The 23,893-nt window shown below is 37.0% G+C and overlaps 1 protein-coding gene across 1 annotated transcript in view; it reads left to right on the forward strand.

The window, feature by feature from the left end:
* The window catches only part of USH2A (usherin), a 584,211-nt gene that overhangs the window by 119,454 nt on the left and 440,864 nt on the right, over nucleotides 1-23,893 (forward strand). Inside the window, exons 15-17 of the mRNA XM_070728574.1 lie at nucleotides 3,982-4,165; nucleotides 12,439-12,602; nucleotides 21,178-21,336. Of these exons, the coding sequence (XP_070584675.1) occupies nucleotides 3,982-4,165; nucleotides 12,439-12,602; nucleotides 21,178-21,336 (507 nt within the window). The remainder of the gene's footprint in view (nucleotides 1-3,981; nucleotides 4,166-12,438; nucleotides 12,603-21,177; nucleotides 21,337-23,893) is intronic.

The following is a 23,893-nucleotide window of genomic DNA, read 5'->3' on the forward strand; positions in this document are numbered from 1 at the left end:
ATTTTTCATCATTCCCTATAAATATATCATCTGATTCCAAACTTCTTATTTTCATATCTTGATTGTATTTTCAAATGTGTGAACCAGTCTGTTTTAATTCTCTGTTTCTCTAACTTTTCTTTTGTTTTCAGGTTTCCTTTGTCTGAGAGACAATAAAGTTCATGTTCACTTCTATTGGACTAAATTGTCCAATCAGCCTGGATCTGGAGGAAGTTTAACTAATTGTAGTTATAGAAGGCAGCCAAGAAACATTTGCCCATTTTAGCCATTAAAAATAGTGTTATGTTTATTGTTTATAGCAGTTCCAGATGCTTTAAAGCAGTATATTTTAAACTTCTCAAGATCAAGCAACACCCAACCATCCATCCCATATATATTAAACATATTTCAATATTTCTTTAAGGAAAGGAAAAATTAAATTCATATTGCAAACTCCCTGTCATTTTCTTTAACATTAATCCATCTGTTATGATCCTTAATGAAATGTAGGAGTGTGGGTGACAGCTTATTTCATCAGTATCTCAAGTAAAATTCATTAAAGTCTTAGCATCACCAAGATAACATACAGCCTATTTCAATATTAGTCTTGATGGGAGAAAATGTAGAAAAACACTATCATAAAAACACTTGAAAGTAAAAGATAGTATGACAAGCCTTACATTAGCTCATTTTTTTTAAAAAAATTAATTTATTTTTTATTCTGCCTTAATTATTTTTTTAATAAATAACTCAAGATGTTGAACATACAGTACTTAATATTCATTTCTCTTCAGAACCACAATCTGCTGATATGGGTTGTGCTGAGAGTGTGATCAGCCCAAGGTCATACAGGTGGTGGTTTTCATGCCTAAGGAGAAACTACATCTCACATATAATAATAATAATAATAATAATAATAATAATAATAATAATAATAATAATAATAATAATTTATTAGACTTGTATGCTGCCCCTTTCCTAATTTCTAGCCTAGTATCTTAACCATTACACCAAATATGATGAAAGCTTATATAAATTTTATTACAGATGTCTCAGACTTTTCAGTAGACTAGACTAGACTTGAATTGAATTGAATAGAATAGAATAGAATGGAATGATAATAGAGTTGGAAGGGACCCTGGGGCTCTTCTAATCTAACCCCCTGCTCATGCAGGAAATCTTATTCCAAGGATCAGCAAACAGTGACTCCTGAGCCACATGCAGCCCTTTGGCCCTTTGAGTGGTTTTTTTTTTGAGAGAGAGAGAGAAAGAGGGAGGGAGAGGGGGAAAGAGAGAAAGGCTGTCTGCTCACAGCCAGCCCTGCTCTCTGTCAATAGCAGCATAATAAATCAAGATGTTTTGTTCCCAAAATAATTCTAGCACGAAAGGGGAAATGAAGCCTTTACTGATCTTTGGGATTTTGTTCCATGGGTGAATGGATGTCCACATGCTTAGCTATCTCAGTGGCAAATGAGACCCACGCTGGCTAGCACCTGAACACAGACTTCGCTTAAGCCCTTTCTCAAGATCTCATCTCTACGATTCGGCATAGACAGCCGGCGAACTTGCTCAGTTTCCCCAACTCACCGCACTCCAGAGGTCCTAGAATCGCAATGCCTTTGTCCCCCAATAGCATGAGTTAGGAATGATGGGAGTTGTAGTTCCTATTCTTGTACAGTGAGGATGCCATGCCATGCATTCAAAGGGACCATCTATGTGTTTTGATTTTATTTGGCTGAGTTTAAGCTGCAGGTTATGATTTAATTGTACGGACTGAACTTTGGAGAATGAAGAGAATGAAGCAATCCCGCTTTGGAGAGCTGGACTCCCAAGTGCTGTTTAGAAGGGTTTGACCTGTGGGGAAATCCACCTGACTGCACTTGATCCAGATACTAAAAGATAAAAAGTTCAGGAGTGATTCCCTTTCCCTTCCTGCCGAGATGCTTTAAAACCAGTTGTTACTGGACAGAAATCCCTATTCTGTGACTTTTACTGCTTTTGAAAGCACCATCAGCAGCTCAAAGACAATGCCTTTGGGGTCTTAAACTCCATCATCTCCTCTCTCTCCACTTGGTTTGAAGTGGTATTGAATTGAATCCCTTTTAGAGTCCCCTTTTTAGGAGGACAGCTCTTTAAAATAATGCACTTGGGAAAAAGGAATCCTCAACCTGAGTATTGTATTGGCAGTTCTGTGTTAGCAAAAACTTCAGAAGAGAAGGATTTAGGGGTAGTAATTTCTGGCAGTCTCAAAATCGGTGAACAGTGTGGTCAAACGGTAGGGAAAGCAAGTAGAATGCTTGGCTGCATAACTAGAGGTAGAACAATTGTTCAAGTTCTTCTAAGACATCGGCTTCTAAGATCACTGTGGCTGAATCCATACAGCTGAAAGCAATGCTATATCCATCTATAGTATTATATTGTAAGGTGTCTTTTGAGAAAACTGAACAGAAGTAGCTATTGAAATGGTCAGCGATCTCCTTATTCCCATCAATGCATGTATTATTCCCGGTACTAAGCTTCGTGATGCTGCAGTTTTTCTTCTTCCTATCACTAATATATCTGAAGAAGGTTTTATCCCCCTTCTTTACAGATTTGGCAATTTCTTCCTCTTTTGAGGCTTTAGCAGCATATATTATCTGTTTTGTCTCCTTCTGTCTCATTTTATATACCTCTCTATCTTAAGTGAGGTACCACCTATGCATTCCTGTGCGTTTGGTTTTTCTTGCCTAAATGGTAGAACCTTACTTTCTTCACCATTGAATTTCATTTTGTTAGATAGTGCCCAATGTTCAAGTCTGTCAAGATCCTTCTATATCTTCAGCCAATTTTCCTGGAGGGTTGCTATTCCTGCCAGCTTAGTGTCATCTGAAAATTTGATGAGTTCCCTATCTATCCCCTCATCCAAAACAGTGATCAAGATGTTAAAGAGTACTGAGTCTAAAACAGAGCCTTGGGGTACCCCTGTATACTTCCCTCCATGTAGATGTACTACACATAGAGTGTGGTTGTTCAGCCAGTTTTGAATCCATCAGGTAGTGAAGCTGTCTAACCCATATTTTTCTATCTTATCAAGTACTAGTTATCAAGTAGTTCTAATTATTTTTAAGTGAAAAGTCTGAGACATGTGTAATAAAATGTACATAATAAAAAAGACATATAAAAAAAGACTTTATATGGAATACAGATGATCCTCGACTTTCAACAGGCATTCAAACAATTGCTCAAGTTATGATAGACTTTTAAAAAGCTACATACAACCTGTCCTCAAAGTTACGTCTGCCTTACACATACACTTCCAAAGTTACATGATCACATTTCACGAACTTGGCAATTGGCTTGCATTTACAACCAATTACCGCATCCGGCAATCACATGACCATGGTTTTTTACATTTTTGGACGGCTTCTGACATGTTTCCCATTGGAGATGCTGGTTATGCTTAACAACAATGTGAATTGCTTAATCACAATTTATGGCGAAATTGAATCTAGTCTGTGGTGCCTCAATTTTTGACTTAACAACTTATGATTGAAATTCCAGTCTTCATTGTGATCATAAGTCAAGGACTACCTGTATGTATTATAAAACCTAACTTTGAAAATATATCTCTTCTTCTATTCTTTCATTGATATGTTCTATTACTATATCTTCTTTTATATTATTTCTTAAATATATTTTACTATGAGTATCTCCTCTATAACCTTCATCATGTATTTTACTATGTGTACATAGATATATACTCACTAAAACCCTCATTGTATATTGGACAAAATAAATAAAAAATAAAAACATTTCCTACTGCATTATGCTCCAAATCGATCAACCCTTAAAAGAGGGGGAAATATTTATAGAAAATTGACTTCTCAGCTTCAGTAAATGTAAGAGATCCTGTACATTTTAATTCCAATTTCACTTTATATTTTCCATTCCATTAGAATTTCTTTCCTAGTTTGGGACACATCTATGACAATGCATATTTTACACTGTTTTCTTCTTTATTAGGTTTTTATATTTCTGCACATAGTGAGAGCAGCTGCCTTCCTTGTTTGTGCAACCCAAGTGGCTCAGTCAGCAATATCTGTGACACTCTCACTGGCCTGTGTGTTTGCCACGATTCTTCTATATCTGGGATAAAATGTGACCGTTGCACTAGTAACTATTTTGGATTCAACTCAGAAACTGGGAAGTAAGTGTTTTATTGTAAAGCTAAGCCAATTGGACTTGTGATTCATGTAAGTGTTCAAAAGAATAGAAGTACTTTGAGGAAGCAGGTAAAGAAATGTTATAGAAAATTCAGTTTCTAGTTATTTTTATCAGTATCCTCAACAGTTCAGTAATTGATGAATGTAAAGCTTTGATAATACATTTGAATTGAAGCAGATCTCCAAAATGGCACTGAATTGTGACTTATTTCATATATATATATATCTTCTTTGGAGAGGGGCGGTATAGAAATCCAATGAATGAATGAATGAATGTATGTATGTATGTATGTATGTATGTATGTATGTATGTATGTATGTATGTATATCTGTCGAATCACCCTGGTATACCAAAATATTTGCCTCTTGGCCCCTCCAATAAGGGTATGGCTAGCTGATGAGAGCAAAATAGCTTAAAATTGATCTATACTGTTCTGCCTGACTGGGCTCAGGCAATGCGTAACAATCCAAGGAAAAGAAATCAAACACACACATGCTCTTCTAATCAGAAAACTTGTATTAAACAAACCCAAAAAAGTTACTCAAAACAGTCCTTAGTGTCAGGAAACAATGATAGTGCAAGGCTTATTTCAGCCGCATACAAAAACACAGGAAAAGGCAAACAAAGACAACCTGGAATGAGCAAAGACGTTTCAGGAGTCCTTTTGAATCTTTGGAGCAAACAGCAAGTCCCAGAGGTTTCACCTCCCACGTGTCTGAAAAAGCTGGGTTGAAAACGGCACGGAACAGAAACTTCAGAGCAGGAACCACAAAATAACACAGATAAACAGCCAGTTTAACTTGTGCCTCTGTTCCCTTTTATACCTTTAGCCTTCATTAAGGGAACCACACCCAGCCCTCAGTATAAGAACCACACCCAACCCAGGTGCTACTCTGATGACTTGTAATAATCCTTCAATTGATCCCTCCTTTGCATCACTCTTCTGCTACGCATGTCTATGAATTGTGCTGCAGAGGAATAGAAGGACGAAAGACTGTCTGAGGGACTGCCTGCCAAATCCCCTGGGCTGTCTGCTGAGTCCTGCGAACCAGTGGCCTCATCCTCCTGGCTGTCTGCCACGTCTTCCTGGCTGTCAGCCAGGCTTTTGCACTCACTTTGTGCCACATCTCTCCCATCTGTGGGAGCAGCGGCTGGCCCAGGCCCAAACACAAGATATACTTTTGTTTCCTTCCTTTTCATTATCAGCAAAATATGTTACACATATAGAATATAGTTTGACGGTTATAAAAATTTAACTTCCTTGGATATGGCCCCTAGAGGGGCCGATAGGCAAAAGGGAAGCAGTATGTTCTGTCCCATATTTGGGTATACTAGGATGATTCAACAGGAAAACAACAACAACATATAACTCTTCCCTGGTACAAGCTGAGAGGAGGACAAAGCTACTTACAGGCAGACTCCCCAGGTTCAAATCCCGGTAAGGGTATGGCTAGCTGATGAGAGCAAAATAGTTTGAAATAGATCTATATTAGTCTCCCTTCCTTTTCATTATTAGCAAAAATATGTTACACATGTATATATACATATATATTTGTTTTTGTAGATTTTCACAGGTATAGGTATGTAGGTCTAGGCATATTTGGGTCTTTTCCCTTGTAAGGTTGATAGATTCCTGGGACCTTGTTGAAACGTTGCCAGGAGTCTATCAACCTTACATGGGGAAAGACCTGAATATGCCTAGACCCACATACATACATACATACATACATACATACATACATACATACATACATACAATATTTATATCATCTACTGTATATCTCCATCATCTACCTCTGTTCTCTATCTCTGTCTCTGTATCATCTATCTATCTATCTATCTATCTATCTATCTATCTATCTATCTATCTATCATCTATCTTAAAAAATAGAAGGAGGACAGTGTGGTGGATATGTTTACAGCCTTGGTTATTTAAAAAAATAAAGGCAGGGTACATAATATAAAAATAAATATTTCACCTTTTCTTCAAGAGCACTTACCATTCTGCAACAACACTGTCATAATTTTGTAATCATTATGCTAAGGATCGTAATTTGAGGACTACCTATAAACTGCCCTCTCCGATAAATAAAATGTTAATCCAGCAGAAGCATTGGGAAAACATTTTTTATACTTCTGCAAAAATCTTCCAAACTTCTGTATTGATCCACCACTAAGGTCAATCCCACCAGGAACTAGAAAGGGACCCACGTTTGGGGCAGTCTGAGATGGCCAATAGGGATATGATTCTATGCCCCAGAGTCATCTCAATACAAAATGCTATATGTTGAATGATGAGAATTTTGTCTCTCAAGTTATTATCAATTATTTAAATTAATTTAATATAGTATATCAACATGCTGAAATATCTTACACTTATGCTTCATATACAATAGGAGATTAGTAGTTTGGTCTGTTTTACAATGGTTCATACAAGGATTGCTGAACTAATTTTCTTTGAATTACGTTATGCCATTCAACTTGTTTTCTTTTTCTGATTTAAATTATTCTGATCAGCTACTAATACTGGGAGAAACTATTCTCTAATTTCACTGACTGAGATACATTAAACCCCTTCATCTAGAATAAAAGCTAAGTAATAAATATGTGAAGAAAACATAAACTGTAAAATATTGCAAAATGACTATATCGCATAACACACTCAATTTAATATTTTTTTTCAAAAACTATAACATTATGTATTGTTCTGTTCAGACATTAAGCAAACTCTGTTTGAAAGAGGATTTAGCTTGACTTTCTACAGATGAAAGAATTTATTACAGTTCTGGGAAAAATACTCTTTCTGTGAGAGACTGTGAAAGAAAAGAAATGACAGTGATGTAGTTTTCAAGAAAGAAAGTATATTTTTTATTATTATTCAGTCCCAAAGGGATATTATTCCATAAAACAAATTTGCAGCTTATTTTGCTGCTTTAGCTTTTATCAGCCTTTTAAAGGGTGTTGAACTCAGGAGATCACACAATAAGAGTTACTAAAAAAACAACCAACAACTCCTAAAAAAGAAGTCAGTTGCAGTTGTAAGTTATTAAAATAGTAACAGTAAGACTTATTTAAATAGTCTGTCACAACTGCCAGTTGTATATAATCTATTTTATGTAAATCTATTGAAATAGTTTTTACACATTTAATAAGTGTCTCTAAATAGTTTTCTGATTTTTTCTCCAAAAAGAAAGACATGCTGCATGAAAATAAAAAAATATAATCATATAAGATGTTCACATAGCTTTCTTTGTTCATTTAATAATTCATTACAATAATAAAATCAGAACAAAACATTTACAAATCTAACAAAAAATCAATTAAAATTCCAAGTTTGAATTTTGATACAGAAAACATCTAATTTCAGAAAAATAAAAGCTCTAAAGGGATTGCTTGAATATACAGTATGAATATACCTTTAAAAATTATTTAAAACTGGCTGTGCTGGAGCTCAAAAAATGGTCAGATAGCAACTTGTTCCATATTTAAATGAGGCAACAAGGAATGGGGATTCTTGCCACCTCTCAAAGGGTGCAAAATAAAAGAGTCCCGTTCTTAACATTTTAAAATAGGACACACTGATGTAGAATAAAGCATTCCTTCAAGTAATGTGACCCTAGTTATGGCTACTAAAATCTCATTGCAAAGTTTCTCACTATGGTAAGTTAGGAAATGATGAAAGGAAAATATGCCTCCTATAATAGCTGTAGTATAGCTCAGGGTGCTAGATCATTGTCTTCCACTAAATGGTTTTTCCCCTTTTCCCTCTGATTAAACATTTAAACATTCAAAGCTTTTTTATTGTGTGTCATCAAATAGGTGACCACATAGATTGACATTTTTTAAATAATGGTCTATCATTAAACTTGCCCTTCAGGTCTTCTAGTGTCATCCATTGTCACTAGAATTGAATCTATCCACCTGCTTCTCTTTCATTCCATATTTCCCAGCCTTCCAGAAATCTAGATCTTCACATAATTTATTTGAAATAGATAATATCAATGTAGTCATCTGTTCTTCAAGTGAAAACTCTGGTTCATTTGTTTGATGATCCATTGGTTCGTCCATGATATTCTCTGGAGTCTTTTTCAACCTAAAATTCATGAGGTTTCTCATGAAGACAATGAAGTGTTTCTAGGATTTCCATTTTTAAAAACACATTCCAAAACTTGATATGATTGACTATTTCTATAATGGAAACATAGAAACATAGAAGAAATGGCAGAAAAAGACCTCATGGTCCATCTAGTCTGCCCTTCCTGTATTTTATCTTAGGATGGATATAGGTTTATCTCAGGCATGTTTAAATTCAGTTACTGTGGATTTACCCACCACGTCTGCTGGAAGTTTGTTCCAAGCATCTACTACTCTTTCAGTAAAATAATATTTTCTCATGTCGCTTCTGATCTTTCCCCCAACTAACCTCAAGATTGTGCCCCCTTGTTCTTGTGTTCACTTTCCTATTAAAAACACTTCCCTCCTGAACCTTATTGGACCCTTTAACATATTTAAATGTTTCGATCATGTCCCCCCTTTCCCTTCTGTACCCAAACTACGGATGCGGCCCACTGAGGCTATTTATCCGGCCCGCGGCAGTGTACGAGATTTTACCATTCTATATAATAAGCTCCCGAACCTCCCGTCCACTCTGCTGCTGAGCGTCTGGCAGCGGCAAGGAGGAGGAGGAAAACCAGGGGGCAGAGCAGCAACAGTTCCTCTCCCTAAAGGCGAGAAAGAAAGGGGCCAATTGCAGACCCACTTTCCTCCCCACCCTCTGGCTTTCCTCCTCCTCCAGATGCTCAGCTGCAGACCGTCTTGGTCCTGCCAGTGCCTCCAGAGTGGTTGGCGGCGGCAGGATGTGTTGCAGGACACCGGACATGCTGGCACTGCGCTGGGCATGGGGCTGGCACCTCCGTCCCGGCCAGCCAGCGAGCCAGTGCCAGCTCTGTGCTCATGCCCAGCGCAGCGCCAGCAATGTATGGCGACCCGACGTCAGTGCCACCGTCTTGGAGCTCCTGCTTGCAGCCAACTGCCCTGCAGCGCACAAAACGTATTTGTGCGTGTGAGTGGTGTTGCAGGGCAGAAAAAAAGAAGAGAGAAAAAAGAGAGGAAGGAAGAGAGAAGAACAGGCGAGAGGGAGAGAAAAAAGTGAGAGGGGGAGGGAATGTGAGAGAGAAAAAGAGAAAAATGAGAAAATGATGGAGGGAAAGAACGAGGGAGAGGAAAACAAAACAAATGAGAGAGAAGGGGAAAAAAGGAGAGGGAAGAGAGAAGTGGAAAGGAGGGAAGGACGGAGGGAGGGAAGGAAGGAGAAATGGAGGGAAAAGGAAGGAAGGAAAGAAGGAAGGAAGAAGAAATGAAGGGAACAAGGAACGAAGGAAGAATGAAATGAATGGAGGGGCAGATGAAAGAAGGACTTTTTTTCGGGGGGTGTAAATTTTTTTAAATTTTTCTCTTCAGACTTTTCAAAATAATTTGAACATCGGCACTTCTTTTTCCATTTAAATTCTTATCTATATTTGTGTGATTTACCATTGCCTTCTTCCACTGGGTAATAATTCATTTGATCATTTGCTTCTAGTTATAATCTTCCTATATTACTGCTGGCCAATAAAGGATCCTTTCTTAGTTTATCTAGACAGTTGGAATAACTTTCAAGCCTTGGGTATTCCTACTAGAAGTACATACTTTGGGCATAGTTCTATAATTCTGTGCGCATTTCTCTCAGGGGCACTCAAATACCCCCTCCCCTAATCATAATGAGGCAATAAATATTAAATACCATAACAACTAGAAAATCATTTTTAACTAGAGTTTTCCTGTCCTGGGATCCACTTAGCAGTTCTATTTATCAAGAGTTGTTTGAATCCTTAAATATAGCATAGAGAGGGCAATTTTTCTGCCTCCAGGAACTGATGGTAGCATGGAGGTGTGACAATGTCACTAGAGGGAATATGGTAAAGTCTCTTCTTTTGGGGTGGGAGTATGGGAAAAGTGATATATTAGAAGTATGAATTAAACCGAGCAAAGGCTTCACAGATGTATGAGCATTTATTTCATTTTTAAAAAAACAAAATTTGTGTCACCGATTGTGTTGGTGGTTTGCCATTGAATTCCATCATTGTGCCCTTGGGGCCATGACTGGCTCATCCCTGAGTTACCAGAAATTCTCATTCAGTCAAAAGCATCTGAATCCCCCCCCCCCTCAAAATTATGCCTTGCTATCATCCATACCATTCGGTTCCAGAAGATATTGCAATCTGCAACAGCAGAGTTATGAGTGGAACAGAAGGTACTTATGGGTGGTTTGGGAGCACTTGTGAAAATTAAATGCTCCAACTTGTGCAAGAGGAAATGCTTTTGTTAACTTTATTGGCTATAGTCCAAAGTTATTAAGTGTTACAGAAGTTGCCATATTATTAAAACGTGAAGTAAAACATCTACCCAATAAGGGCTGTCTTCCACACATTTAAATTTGATTTTTGGTGTGCTAACGTAAATAATGAAATAAGTCATAGGAGCAACTGCTACTTATCAGTAGTCTCAGAGCAGATTTCTTTATTTTCTTGCATAGAATACTGGTTGGTTAGAATACTATGTTTTTGAGAGGGGAAATTGAGCAGGGTTATTGGAAAGCTAGAGGCAAAGTTTGTACTGGAATACACAGAGGGAGAATAAGTATGCCATGCTTGTATTGACTCAACAAAAACACTGCGTTTTCTGACTGGGCCTCTTGCAGAATATTTCAGCAAAGACACTTGGCTGGAATTTATATGGAAGTAAACCTGTTGAAGTAATAAGAGTTTCCGATTAAGCATGCCTAGAATAACCACTATAGTTCTTGTAGAGCCTCTCTTTCTTCAGCATGTCAAACAGGAAGTGATTAAACATACATGCAACATCTGGAGTTGTTTTGGATGTGTATGTGTGAGAGACTCAATTTTGGACTCCTGAATATAGCCTATGCCAGTCACTGCAGTTTTATTGGTAAGGTTTTTCAGAAGTGCTATTGCCATTTGGAAGTACCATTAGTTGTTTCTAAGAGCTGAGAAAGAGTGACTGTTGCAAGGTCACTGAGGTAGTGTTGTGCCTGAGGCGGGATTAAAACAGTCTCCAGGTTCTGCACTACAGAAAGAGGCTCTGTATAACAAAGTACTTTTGTTTACTGTGGGTAAACAAGAAAACATATATGAATTTTTGACTGGATATGCCTCTCAGACGTCATAAAAGTTGAAAATATAAGCCAAAACCTCAACTCCTAAAGCAGGGCCTGCGCTATAATACATAGAGTGTTACAAATGACAAAGCATGAAAGTTTGTAACTTGAATAATTATGACAAGAATGATGATGGTTATATCTGAACTTGTTGGTAGCCTCACACTGCAATGAACAAGGATAGACATTCAGTTTCATAGCGAATAAGAATGTTGGACATACAAAGTCATGGAGTACTTACACACACACACACACACACAAACACACACACACACACACAGAGAGAGAGAGAGAGAGAGAGAGAGAGAGATTTCTATCAAATTGCACAAATCCACATGTTTAGTCTAATTTAGCTTCCTTTATGTATAACTTTACATTGTTTTCCAATTTTTCTAGTAAAACATAACCCACTTTGGTCTTTGAAATATAAATTTTCAGGTCAATAGAATTATCTAACATTTATAGCAAATCATTTAGGTTCTTGGCCAATAACCGGCTTCTGTAGCAAAGTTAGTAATACATACATTTTATATTCCCAACATGTATACTTCTAAAATCACCACAACCATTACACATTTAATCTGTAAATACATTTAACAGACACTTCATTTTTAATATCACATTTACCCAGATAAAATATTGTGCATATGAACTGAGCTCAAAAAACAAGTGATCAGTGCAGCTGTTTCAATACAAGTCTAATATGATGTATAAAGTTCTGTATAGTTTGGGACTAAATCATTTGAACAACTGTTTATGTCTCTATAGTCAGTTCCACTGTCTTTAACGTTTGCACATCCACCATGGACACATTTAAGATCAATGGTTAAATGAAAAAAAAAAGTACGGTAGTATAAATTTGGGATACATTGCTTTACTTAAATATAGTTACGTTTTTCCCTACCAGACTCCAATTTCTTAATTTCTTCATTTGTGATACTAATCATGTTAGTTTAAAAAGCCAGTGAATTAAGCCCTACTGTATCTAACTGAACTGTTAATGTGTTTTCATTACTTTCATGATTTGTTTTTGTTTATAGATGTCAGCATTGTAATTGTCATCCTGCTGGAGCTATTAATTCAACTTGTCATCCCATTACTGGACAATGTATGTGTAAACAATTTACAGCTGGCTTAAAATGCGACAACTGTGTTCCCAATGCTAGCAATTTGGATGTCCACAACCTATTTGGCTGTAGTAAAAGTGAGTGGTTATTGATTTGCATATTTTTCAGATGAACGAGTATTATTCATTTAATTATTGTTATTACAATATAATTATAATTCTAAAATTTATATTGCTCATAATAAAATGAATTAACCCCCCAATATTAATATATTTGGAAGTACATCTTGGAATTTGACCCTCTTGTATCTAGAGATGTTGGACAACGTTTGCCCACTCTCCACTCCGATTTATTTTATTTTTATGGATAAACTTACAGCAATGACCCTATGCAGCAAGCATTTGCTTAAAACCAACTCACTTTGTCAAAATAACTGAACACAAAAAATGTAGGAATGACCTTGAGGAATAGAGGGAAGAGCTACAAATAAGAAAACAGTCAAATAATTTTGAAAAAAAGAATCTGAGGCAAAAAATACAATTTGAGAAAGTATCTTGGACTTGACCCTCTCTAATTCTCATGAAGGTAAAGGGAGGGTGAGGAGAAATATAATTTATTGAGATTTGCAAGACCAATGTCAGCCTTTCAAGATAGACTAGACTAGGAAACCAAACTTGTGATTGCTAATGCTACAGGTTTGCAGTAACAAGTGCGAATAAATACTGAAAGTTTTGTCCTGTAAAACTTTGGATGGGTCTGTGAAAATTAGTTTTTAAGCTTAGTTTTTCCCATCCTAGCAAGACAGATGTACTATTTGTGCATCAGAGTTCCACTATAATCCCATTCCAGATGGGTTGAGCTACCACCAAAGAAGCAGATCCACCAGTTGGGAAACCACCTGGATCTTTGGATCCTGCTCAATAGCACATGGAAGCCCTGATCAGGGGCCTTTGGCTGAGCTTTAGCTGGTGCACCAGTTGTGGCTCTCTCTGCAAACCTTATTACAATGTCTCAGTCTCTCATCATCTCCCATTTACATTACCACATGAGGTTGCCTTCAAAGATAAACCAGAAGTTTCATTTTGCTGTAAAATTCAAAGATATGGATGCTGATTAGTAATTATTATATTACATGTGTACTATTGGCCTGCATTGACATCCTGTAAGCTTCCAAGTATAATTCAAAATGCTGAATTAAATACATAAACTATGCATTTTCTGATTTGGCTCCCAAATTAAATACAAGGAATCATCCCCATTAATTTGATTGTACCAGGAGAAGCACATGGTTATTTTCCATCTCATGAAATTAAGGGTGTTGAAGCCCAGAAATGTTCCTTTTCTGTGTTAGGGATATTATTCTGCAATGGCCTCCCATTAGAAGTTCAATTACCTCTGACATTATCTGCATTCCAGAATAAGCTGCACGCAGAATTCTTTCAAAGAGCACATAGGGTATAAAACACCTATTTGCTGTTTAGTATTGTCAGCTTCTTTTTCTTTTAGTCATTAAGGGGTTTTTTTTTTGCTTTTGTTTTGTTTTCTAAATTTGAGCTGCTTAGGGTAGGATATTAATTTGACAAACAAAATATAAATAAGCTATTTGTATTTGCAAAATACACTTAAGAGGTATTGTAGGGGAAAAAAGACATGTTTATGATTTCCAATTATTTAAAAAAAGCCTTTCACAAGAGTACTTCCTATTGGTTCATGCATTGCTATGACTCTATTCCTGCTTACCACAATTGTTTCATTGAGATCAATGGGCTACCTCTGAATTTTTATGTATTACAAGTGTCAAGACCCTAGCAGCCACTAATTAAAAAGAAAACTGGATTCTTACCAACTCATATTAACTGGATTTATTGAGAAGGAGAAACGAATTTAAAGTTTAAAAAAAGCCTTTACTTTAGTTCCTCTTTCAGAGGTGAGTTCCTCCTGGTTCAGACCAGTTCTATAGAACTGCTAGCAGGAATTTCCTCCCACTCACCAAACCGGCAGTGATAGTCAGCGGGACACACCCCTGAACTGGCTCTCTTGGCAGTGCTGTAGATCCCGCCATCTTGTTTTGCATTCTGCACATGTGCAGAAGCTGTGTGCATGTGCTCACATCCCTACATGGCATGCAATGCGTACACACCCACATGGTGCATGAAGAAGCAAACTGGCAATGAAGTAAGTCAGAACCCACCCCTGAACTTATTTATTTTTAAGTAGGGTGGACCTGCCTAGATTTTTCTTGCTATCTACTTGTTGATGCAGTGAGGACAGTAATGGGCTGCTGACTCCACGGGGGGGGGGGGGGGTGATGCAGTGGGGGTGGTAAGTTTATGCACTATTTATTGAATAAATAGGTTTTTTTTATTGTCCTTCCTTCTCTAGCATCTTAGTATGATCCTTAATGACTTTTAAAATAGGAAATAATTACATAGTATGTTTTAATGTTTAATGAGCCGGGGTGGCGCAGCAGGTAGAGTGCTGTACTGCAGCCACTGAAGCTGACTGTAGATCTGAAGGTCAGCGGTTCAAATCTCATCACCGGCTCAAGGTTGACTCAGCCTTCCATCCTTCCGAGGTAGGTAAAATGAGGACCTGGATTGTGGGGGCAATATGCTGGCTCTGCTATTGCTAACATGTTGTAAGCCGCCCTGAGTCTAAGGAGAAGGGCGGCATAAAAATTGAATAGATAGATAGATAGATAGATAGATAGATAGATAGATAGATAAACCCATAAACACTTTATTAATTATCTAGAACTGAACTTTTATAGCAATTAAATAAAATTGAGCTACTTGCCTAATTTGTTATCATACTGAACCAGTATCAATATAAAACCTTAAAATGTTACTGTGCTCCTCAACAAATAATGCTGCCTGTTATTTGTCCTTTTTGTGGCTATTCAACTAATCAACCGACAAAGGGTCCAAGCACCTATTTGAAAACTTATCTTGGTCCGTAAGCCACTCCCACGTGGTCACATGACCTTTAAACCACCCCAGTCACATGATTGTCAAGCCACTCCCACCTGATCACATGCCCGGCAAGCCACTCCTGCCCATTCACATGACCATCAAACCACACTCACACAATAAGTCACGCCCACATTGTGGTAGTAAAATGGTTATCTATTTCAAATGAAAGAGGAATGGATAGATGCAATGAACTTATAATATTTTGCAAACATGTCATTCTGTTTCTCAGGAATGAGAAGTCCATTATATTATGACTCAGCTGTACATTAAGTGAATTGACTAGAATTCTAGAACTGTGCAGCCTAACCAGCCCACCTCTAAATTACCATCCAGCCAATAAAAGGATGACATAGGCCTAATATCATTATCAGAATTGCGGCAGACATGTCAAGTGCAACTAAAACTACATCATCATCCTTTACTTAAACATATAGAAATATTTAAATTCTCAATTGCTGTTGATTATGCATTTATAGACATGGTACTTATTCTAAAATAATATTCATAGTACAGTGGTACGTCTACTTAAGAACCTAATTCATTCCGTGACCGGGTTCTTAAGTAGAAAAGTTTGTAAGTAGAAGCAATTTTTCCCATAGGAATCAATGTAAAAGCAAACAATGCGTACAAACCTATTAGGAAAGAAATAAAAACTCAGAATTTGGGTGGGAGGAGGAGGAGGAAGAAGAAGGGCTGCCCAGAACGAAGGGAGCGTTTCTTTTCTCTGGGCACTGGCAGAGATTTATTCCCTCTCCAAGCACCCAGAGAAAGGAAAATGCTTTGTTCGCTCTGGATTGCCAAAGCCTCCTTAAGTGCCACTAAAACGCTTCTCTGGCAGCCCAGAAAAGCCCAAGATGGCTGGGATTAAAGGGGGAATAGCAGGAAACTAGCCAGGCCTTTGTGCCACTCCCAAATTTCCTGGGAAATTTTTCCAGGCTCAGGTTCTTAGGTAGAAAATGGTTCTTAAGAAGGGGCAAAAAAAATCTTGAACATCCGGTTCTTATCTAGAAAAGTTCTTAAGCAGAGGCATTCTCAAGTAGAGGTACCAATAAAAGGAATGTGTCTCAGCTTTTTTCTTCATTCTCCACCTTGTCCATCTTACTATAATATTTACTGTAGATAATAATCATGAACACAGAATTACTGGTTGTAGCTTTCAATTTCTGAATGTACAAAAGCATACAGCAGGGACATGTATAAATTTTATAGCTATTGACATGCATGAAGATCTTGTGTTCCCATATTTAGATTGCAGGCAATATTTAATCTGACTGGATTTACATAATAATTTTCCCTTTGTTGCGGATTTCCTCTGTCTAATTCTATGTAATTTCCATTATTCTTTCAAAGTGAAATTAATAAAATTTAAGGGAGATTAGAATCTTATATAGTGGCAGTAAAATAATTAATTATTACATATATTAGTCATATAAAAAGAAAGTCTTCTCTTCGACAAAATTATCATATACAGTAATCTATTTCATCAGTATACTATATCCTTGTACTCTATTAGATAAACATTAAACTTACATCAAACGCAGTTTGATGGAAATATGTACTGGGAAAATGCAATGTAGTATAATTCAAATTTTAAAGGTTAGCAAGTAGTTTTATCAATACTATGAGTGTAGTGCTGCTTTATAGTATCAGTAGTACTCTTAAGAAATGCACTCACAGACCACGAAAGTGTAGCAGAATCTGAATTGTTGAGTAAGGTAATTTTCTGAATTTTCAAATGTTTGCTGATGCTACTTCCAGTGCAAGGGGAAAAAAAGAATCAGACACAAAATTGGAGAGAGGGAAGAAGGGGAGGGAGGGAGGAAGGAAAGAAAGGCATGACATGGCATTCTTTATTAGCCAAGTATGATTAGACACATAAGGAATTTGTCATTGGTGCATATGCTCTCAATGTACATAAAAGAAAAGATACATTTGTCAAGAATCCTGAGGATACAACACTTAATTATTGTCATAGGATACAAGGAAGATGCTGTATTGCTATCATTGCTAATGATGAAGTCACCTTCAAGTTACTTGTAAGAGATTTATTCTTTATTCTTTCTCTCCTCAATGTCCCTATCCACAACTAAGGTAGAAAAAAATCTTTTATATATCGGTTTACATCCCAAAGAAGGATGGTGAATGGTGGTAGCTAACATGCCAATGAGGAAATTTTTAAATTTGTACTATGGTAGGAAAAATAGAAATGTAGTTCATTTCTATAATATGCAAGTACATGGAGTGTTTCTGTGTCAAATTCCTTGTGTGTGTCTAATCTTACTGTTAGACTCTTTTCTTAGACACATCTTACTTCTCTTCTATTCCGTTCCCTTCCTTTCCCTTCCCTTCCTTTCCACCCCACTCCATCCTTCTGTCATTGTCTTTTTCTCACACTGATTATTATGGAAGTAAAGAGCTGATATTAAACGATACTCCTATATAAGCCTAAGGGATGGAATAATAATACTATTATTCATAACCCAAACAATAAAAAAAACCCTTCCTAATAATTATATTTCAAACTATATAAAGAATTTCAAAATGGAAAAGTAGACTAGTAATCTTAAATAGCAATATAAATTTTAACTATAATGTCAGGAAGAAAAAGATGGAAAAGATGTTTTATAAAGACAACCATAGCCACAAGGCTCTATTTTCTTCAGTCTTCTGAAGTTGATTAATATAGTTGACTGTTTTAGTGCTTGATAAAGCCCCATATTTTAATAAGAAAAATAAAGTGGTTTTAATTAAACAATAAAATTATGCTAGAACATCCTAGCTCTTGGTAAGTGGTCAATTCTGAGCCTGTGTTATATCTGTTATTTTGGGAATAGCCTTCAGATGTAACAGTTAAAAGAGGATCAACTTATGGATGACTGTAAGAAAAATGTAGTACCCTTGTTTTGGGTGAAATTGATTTATCTATTTGATAATGTCCTGAGCATTGTTTTGTAGATATCAGTTTTGAAGTCAAAATCAATGAAGTTATTTTGAAATATGATATGTTTTGTTCATGTATAAACCAATGCTATGGTAATGCTAAAAGGCAATAATTATTTTGTCCCTGAGTTTGAGATCTACTTTCTAATCTATGACCATAAAGCACAATTTGTATCTATTGTTGGTAACCACAAATACGAGGCCAAGGAAATCTTCAAACACTTTGGGGCATTAGTGCCCAAACTGATATATTGCTGCTTGCAAGTTCTAGATAGAGAGCCAGGAAAAAAATGATGTTCCAATTAGAAAAATGCCTGACAAAAAATAGTCCTTAACAGGGCAAGATTTCAATTGCTGAACTCCATGATAAAGTATGGATAACTTTACTACGTTCTTTATGATAACAGAAAGTACATCTGTTGAGCTTCAGATATAGAAGGTATTATATATGTCTTGCATGAATGTCAATTATATGCTGCAAGTATATGGACAAAAACATACTTGGAACTTCGACAATAAATTGTTGTACCTCTTAAAGAATGCTAAATATGTAGTCAGCAGAACTGTCAAGTTTATAGTTAAAGCTTTCCAGCTAAGAACTTGTTATAGTACACAGAACAGATCAGGGTCATATGTATACAAGCACTCATTTGATATACATTGTCTTGTACTTTGGTATATTTATCATTATTTAATCCCTTTGTTAGCTGGTGCATTTATGTCCTACTATGGTTAATTGACTAATAAATTATTATATTAGGAATAGATAGAACCACTAATGAAATTCCTCTCTTCAAATCCTTGAAAAAATAGCATCATTTCTCAGGTTCATGTAGTTGCTTCAGAAAATGTCCAATGTTCTACATTTCAACCCTGGTTTGAAGGGAGGAGCTTCATATGCACTCCCATATGGAATGGGACAACTCACCATGACTAACTCACTGCAACCAATTCACTGTGGCCAACTTGCCACAGGACAATTTAACAAATATAACAAACCTATAAAGCCCTACATGGCATCGGACCAGAATACCTCAGGAACCGTCTTCTGCCATATGAATCTCAGTGACCGATTAGGTCCCATAGAGTTAGCCTCCTCCAGGTCCTGTTGACTAAACAATGTCGGCTGGCGGGCCCCAGGGGGAGAGCCTTCTCTGTGGTGGCCCTGACCCTTTGGAATCAACTTCCCCCAGAGATTAGAACCGCCCCCACCCTCCTTGCCTTTCGTAAATTGCTAAAGAGCCACCTATGTCGCCAGGCATGGGGGAACTAAGATACCCCCAGGTATATATACTTAATGCATGGAATGATTGTGTTGTATGGTTTTAATGTGGGGTTTTAGATGTGATGTTTTTAACATTAGATTTGTTATATTGTATTATTTGTTGTGAGCCTCTCCGAGTCCACGGAGAGGGGAGGCATACAAATCTAATAAATTATTATTATTATTATTATTATTATTATTATTATTATTATTTTATTATTATTAAATACAAAAGTTAAATTAATTTTGATGGAACTGTGGTCAGTAATAATAAAATAAAGAAGGTCAATTCAGAAATACAGAAGTTACAATAATTTCAATGAAAACATGGTCACCAAAAAAAAAAGTACTTGAATGAAACAATTAGTACAGCATTGAATTGTCCTATGGAAAGTTATCCTGTGGCTAGTTGGTTGTGGCAAGTTGGCCTGTAACAAGTTGGCCATGGCATATTGGCTGTGGTAAGTTGGCTGTGGTGTATTGGCCTAGATCCCTTCCACATATTTCCAGAATTTGGGATCTATGGTGGTTTTTACAGATCAAATGATGCATTGGACAATATGCAGAGATTCCTTTGAAGAAAAATGAATTTAACCTGCATGCAGTATGTTAGTATGGGGAGATAAAATAGTATTTAACCATTCTCAGGTTTCATCCAGTGAATAGTACCATTTGTTATATTTATAATTTCCAACATATGCTAGGTCAGACTCCACAACCCACAGTCCCTGACCCCCTGTCAGGCCGCAGGCCTTTTGGAACTAGATGAAGAAATGGTGGGTGAGTGTTTCTACGTGTGCGCGAAGCTGCATTTGTGAATGAGCTTGCAGAATACCTCCAGGACCGTCTTCTGCCGCATGAATCCCAGCGGCCGATAAGGTCCCACAGAGTTGGCCTCCTCCGGGTCCCGTAGACTAAACAATGTCATCTGGCAGGCCCCAGGGAAGAGCCTTCTCTGTGGCAGCCCCGGCCCTCTGGAATCAACTCCCCCCAGAGATGAGAACTGTTCCCACCCTCCTTGTCTTTTGTAAATTGCTTAAGACCCACCTATATCTCCAGGCATGGGGGAATTGAGACATCTCCCCCAGGCTTATATAGTTTTATGTATGGTATACTTCTGTTGTATGGTTTTTAAATGTTGAGTTTTTAGATATTTTCTTTTATATATTAGATTTGTTACATTGTACATTGTTATTATTATTGTTGTGAGCCACCCCAAGTCTGCGGAGAGGGGTGGCATACAAATCTAATAAATTATTAATTATTATTATTATTTTGTGAAATCATCTTTTCTCCCCCCGCCCCCGCCCCCATCACCATCTCAGCAAGTCTGCCGAACTGGAAATGCTGGAGTTACCTACCTTTGCTAGATAACTAGTTTGACATGCAAATTTGGTTTGTAATTATGGTAAAGCTTTCTTGTATGAAAAGCCTGAAATGGTAGGCCTTCTTAGTGAAGTATAGATTTGGGCACAGGATATATCTTAGTTTATCAAATGTGGCAATTGTCCCCTTTCAATCTTTATTTTAATCTAGCTCCTTCTCAGCAGCCTCCCCCCAAAGGGCAGATTGTCAATTCTTCAGCTATCAGAGTCACTTGGAATCCACCCGATTCTCCCAATTCAAATTGGCTTGCATACAAACTATACAGAAATGGGACTCAGATCCACACAACAGAGGACTACCATCCTTACCGTGAGTGCTCGCTAATACAATATATGCCTTTATAGTTTGTTTACTTCAAAAGTGTTTAAAAAAAAATCATTATTCATTTTATTCTCGATTGGAGCACTGTGTTACATGTTCTTCCACATATATAATATCTTGGCTGTTGTTTTTCACACATCAAGTAAATGTAATTTCAACTTTTTCTTTGTGGGTTTTAAAGTCACATTTTCTTCTTTGACCCCAATCTATTTGCTGTTGCTACTGCATTTTTAAATCAACATGATATAAAGCATGTTATGTGTGAAGAAATTTCTAGCCTATTTATTCAATTCATTTTTTAAAAGAAAGAACAACTCTTGATATATTAGGTTTGTGTGTATAGAAAAGCAGCTCAGATCCTAAAATGTTTACATTTTTGTCATTCACATACCAAATAATGTGTTATTATTTTATATACCCTATGCTAGTTTACTATGTATAGGATTCATATAATTATAATTATAATAATTGGATCTTGGCATGTACTGCTTGACATAAGTACGTTGAGAAAATTAAAACACCTTTACTCCCTCCTCTTTGTGGCAGCCCCTTAGAAATTGAAACACTACTTTTATTTCTACTTTTAAATACTCACTCATGAAATAGCTTCATTCTATTCTGTTCTGTTCTGTTGTGTTCTGTTCTATTCTATTCCTATCACTTTACTGCATATAGTCTGGGAACAAAAATGGAAAGAGGGGCAAACCGCTTGTTGAATTCCAGTACATTGGTCAAGCTTTCCTCACTCATTCCCAGTAAATCCTTCCAAATGTAGCAGTTCATTATCCAATCTGCCCTCTTTCCAACCATGCTTGCTTCTATTAATCCATCAATCTGCAGATTCTTCTTTCCATTGTGGCTGGACGCAAAGATGACCTCCAGCACCTCCAGTCCACAAAGCACAAATATAACACTATCCATGTCCAACAGTCACTAACTGCCTCTTTCATTGCCTAAGAGATCTGTTCTCTACATATTTTCATCAAAAAACAGATGTGTCCACTCCCAAAGGTCATAATTAGGCAGAAAATGTCTAGGCGTTTAAATGACACTTTGAATATTGCTGGCAACTAGACAAAATCCCTAAATTTTGAGACCAATATACAGCTCTTTACCAATCAGGACCTCTTGCCTCCCATATTCTGTGGATGTCTCTTCAAGATTCATTAGCAGAGTAAGCAGTTGCTGTCACAACAGTTAAAAGTACTACTTGTCTAATCATAGACTGATATCAATTATAGGTATAAAATTATAGGTATAAAAGCCTCCAATTTGTTAAGAAAATTATAAATGTATTTATTTATTTATTTAAGAAAATGTATATGGCTGTCCAGTCCTCAGTGACTCTGGATGGGTTATAAAGATAAAAACATGACATAAAAACCAATAAAAATCAATAACCACTGCACCACCAGTGACAACAATCAATCACTCAATATCCTCAAAACCTCCTTATTGAACTGATAGATTTCTAGAGTCAGAGAAAAACTATGTTAGGTTTTTCATATCAAAGCAAGAATGCAAATAGATGCAGGTAGTCCTCAACTTATTTATTTATTTATTTATTCATTCATTCATTCAATTTTTATGCCACCCTTCTCCTTAGACTCAGGGCGGCTTACAACATGTTAGCAGTAGCACTTTTTAACAGAGCCAGCCTATTGCCCCCACAATCCGGGTCCTCATTTTACCCACTTCGGAAGGATGGAAGGCTGAGTCAACCTTGAGCCGGTGATGAGATTTGAACCGCTGACCTTCAGATCTACAGTCAACTTCAGTGGCCTGCAGTACAGCACTCTACCTGATGCGCCACCCCAGCTCTTATGACTTATAACGTATAACCACAATTGAGTCCAAAATCTGTGAAAAAATTGTTAAGTGAATTTTGTCTTATTTTACGATCTTCCGTGCCACATTTGATAAATGAATCACTGAAGTTGTTAAATTAGTTACATGACTATTAAGTCAATCTGGTTTTCCCATTGATTTTTGTTTGTCAGAAGATTCCAAAGGGGGTGTGTGTCACATGACCACAGGACACTGCAATCATCATAAATATGAACCAATTGTCAAGCATCCAAATGTGACCCTGGGGAAGCTATACTGGTCATAAGTATGGAAAATGGTCATAAGTCACTTTTTTTCAGTGCTGTTGTAACTTTGAGCAGCCACTAAACAAATTCATGAATGAAGGTGAATATACATGTCCCAGGATAATGTTACAGGATCCAATCTGAGTCAGTAGCTGGGACCAGAGTTTTTGGTCTTCTGAGCCATCACTCATCTTTGGGGAAACTTCTCTCTAGCCAAGAAAATGGGCTCCAAAAGCTTGGAAGACAAAAACTCTGGTCCCGGTGACCAACCCAGATTAGATCCTGCAACTAAATAAGATATTGTAAATTGAGAACTGTGCCTTCCAAAGAAATCTTTCTCCTTTAACTCTTAATTCCTTCTTCTTGTTCTTTTTAATGCTTTCATTCTGTGGGGATGTTTCTGTGGATGGAAATGCTTCCATCACTGGAGCATTGCTAACCCTTCTCCCCTG

This window comes from Erythrolamprus reginae, chromosome 1 (genome assembly GCF_031021105.1).
Source record: "Erythrolamprus reginae isolate rEryReg1 chromosome 1, rEryReg1.hap1, whole genome shotgun sequence".
NCBI lineage: Eukaryota > Metazoa > Chordata > Lepidosauria > Squamata > Dipsadidae > Erythrolamprus > Erythrolamprus reginae.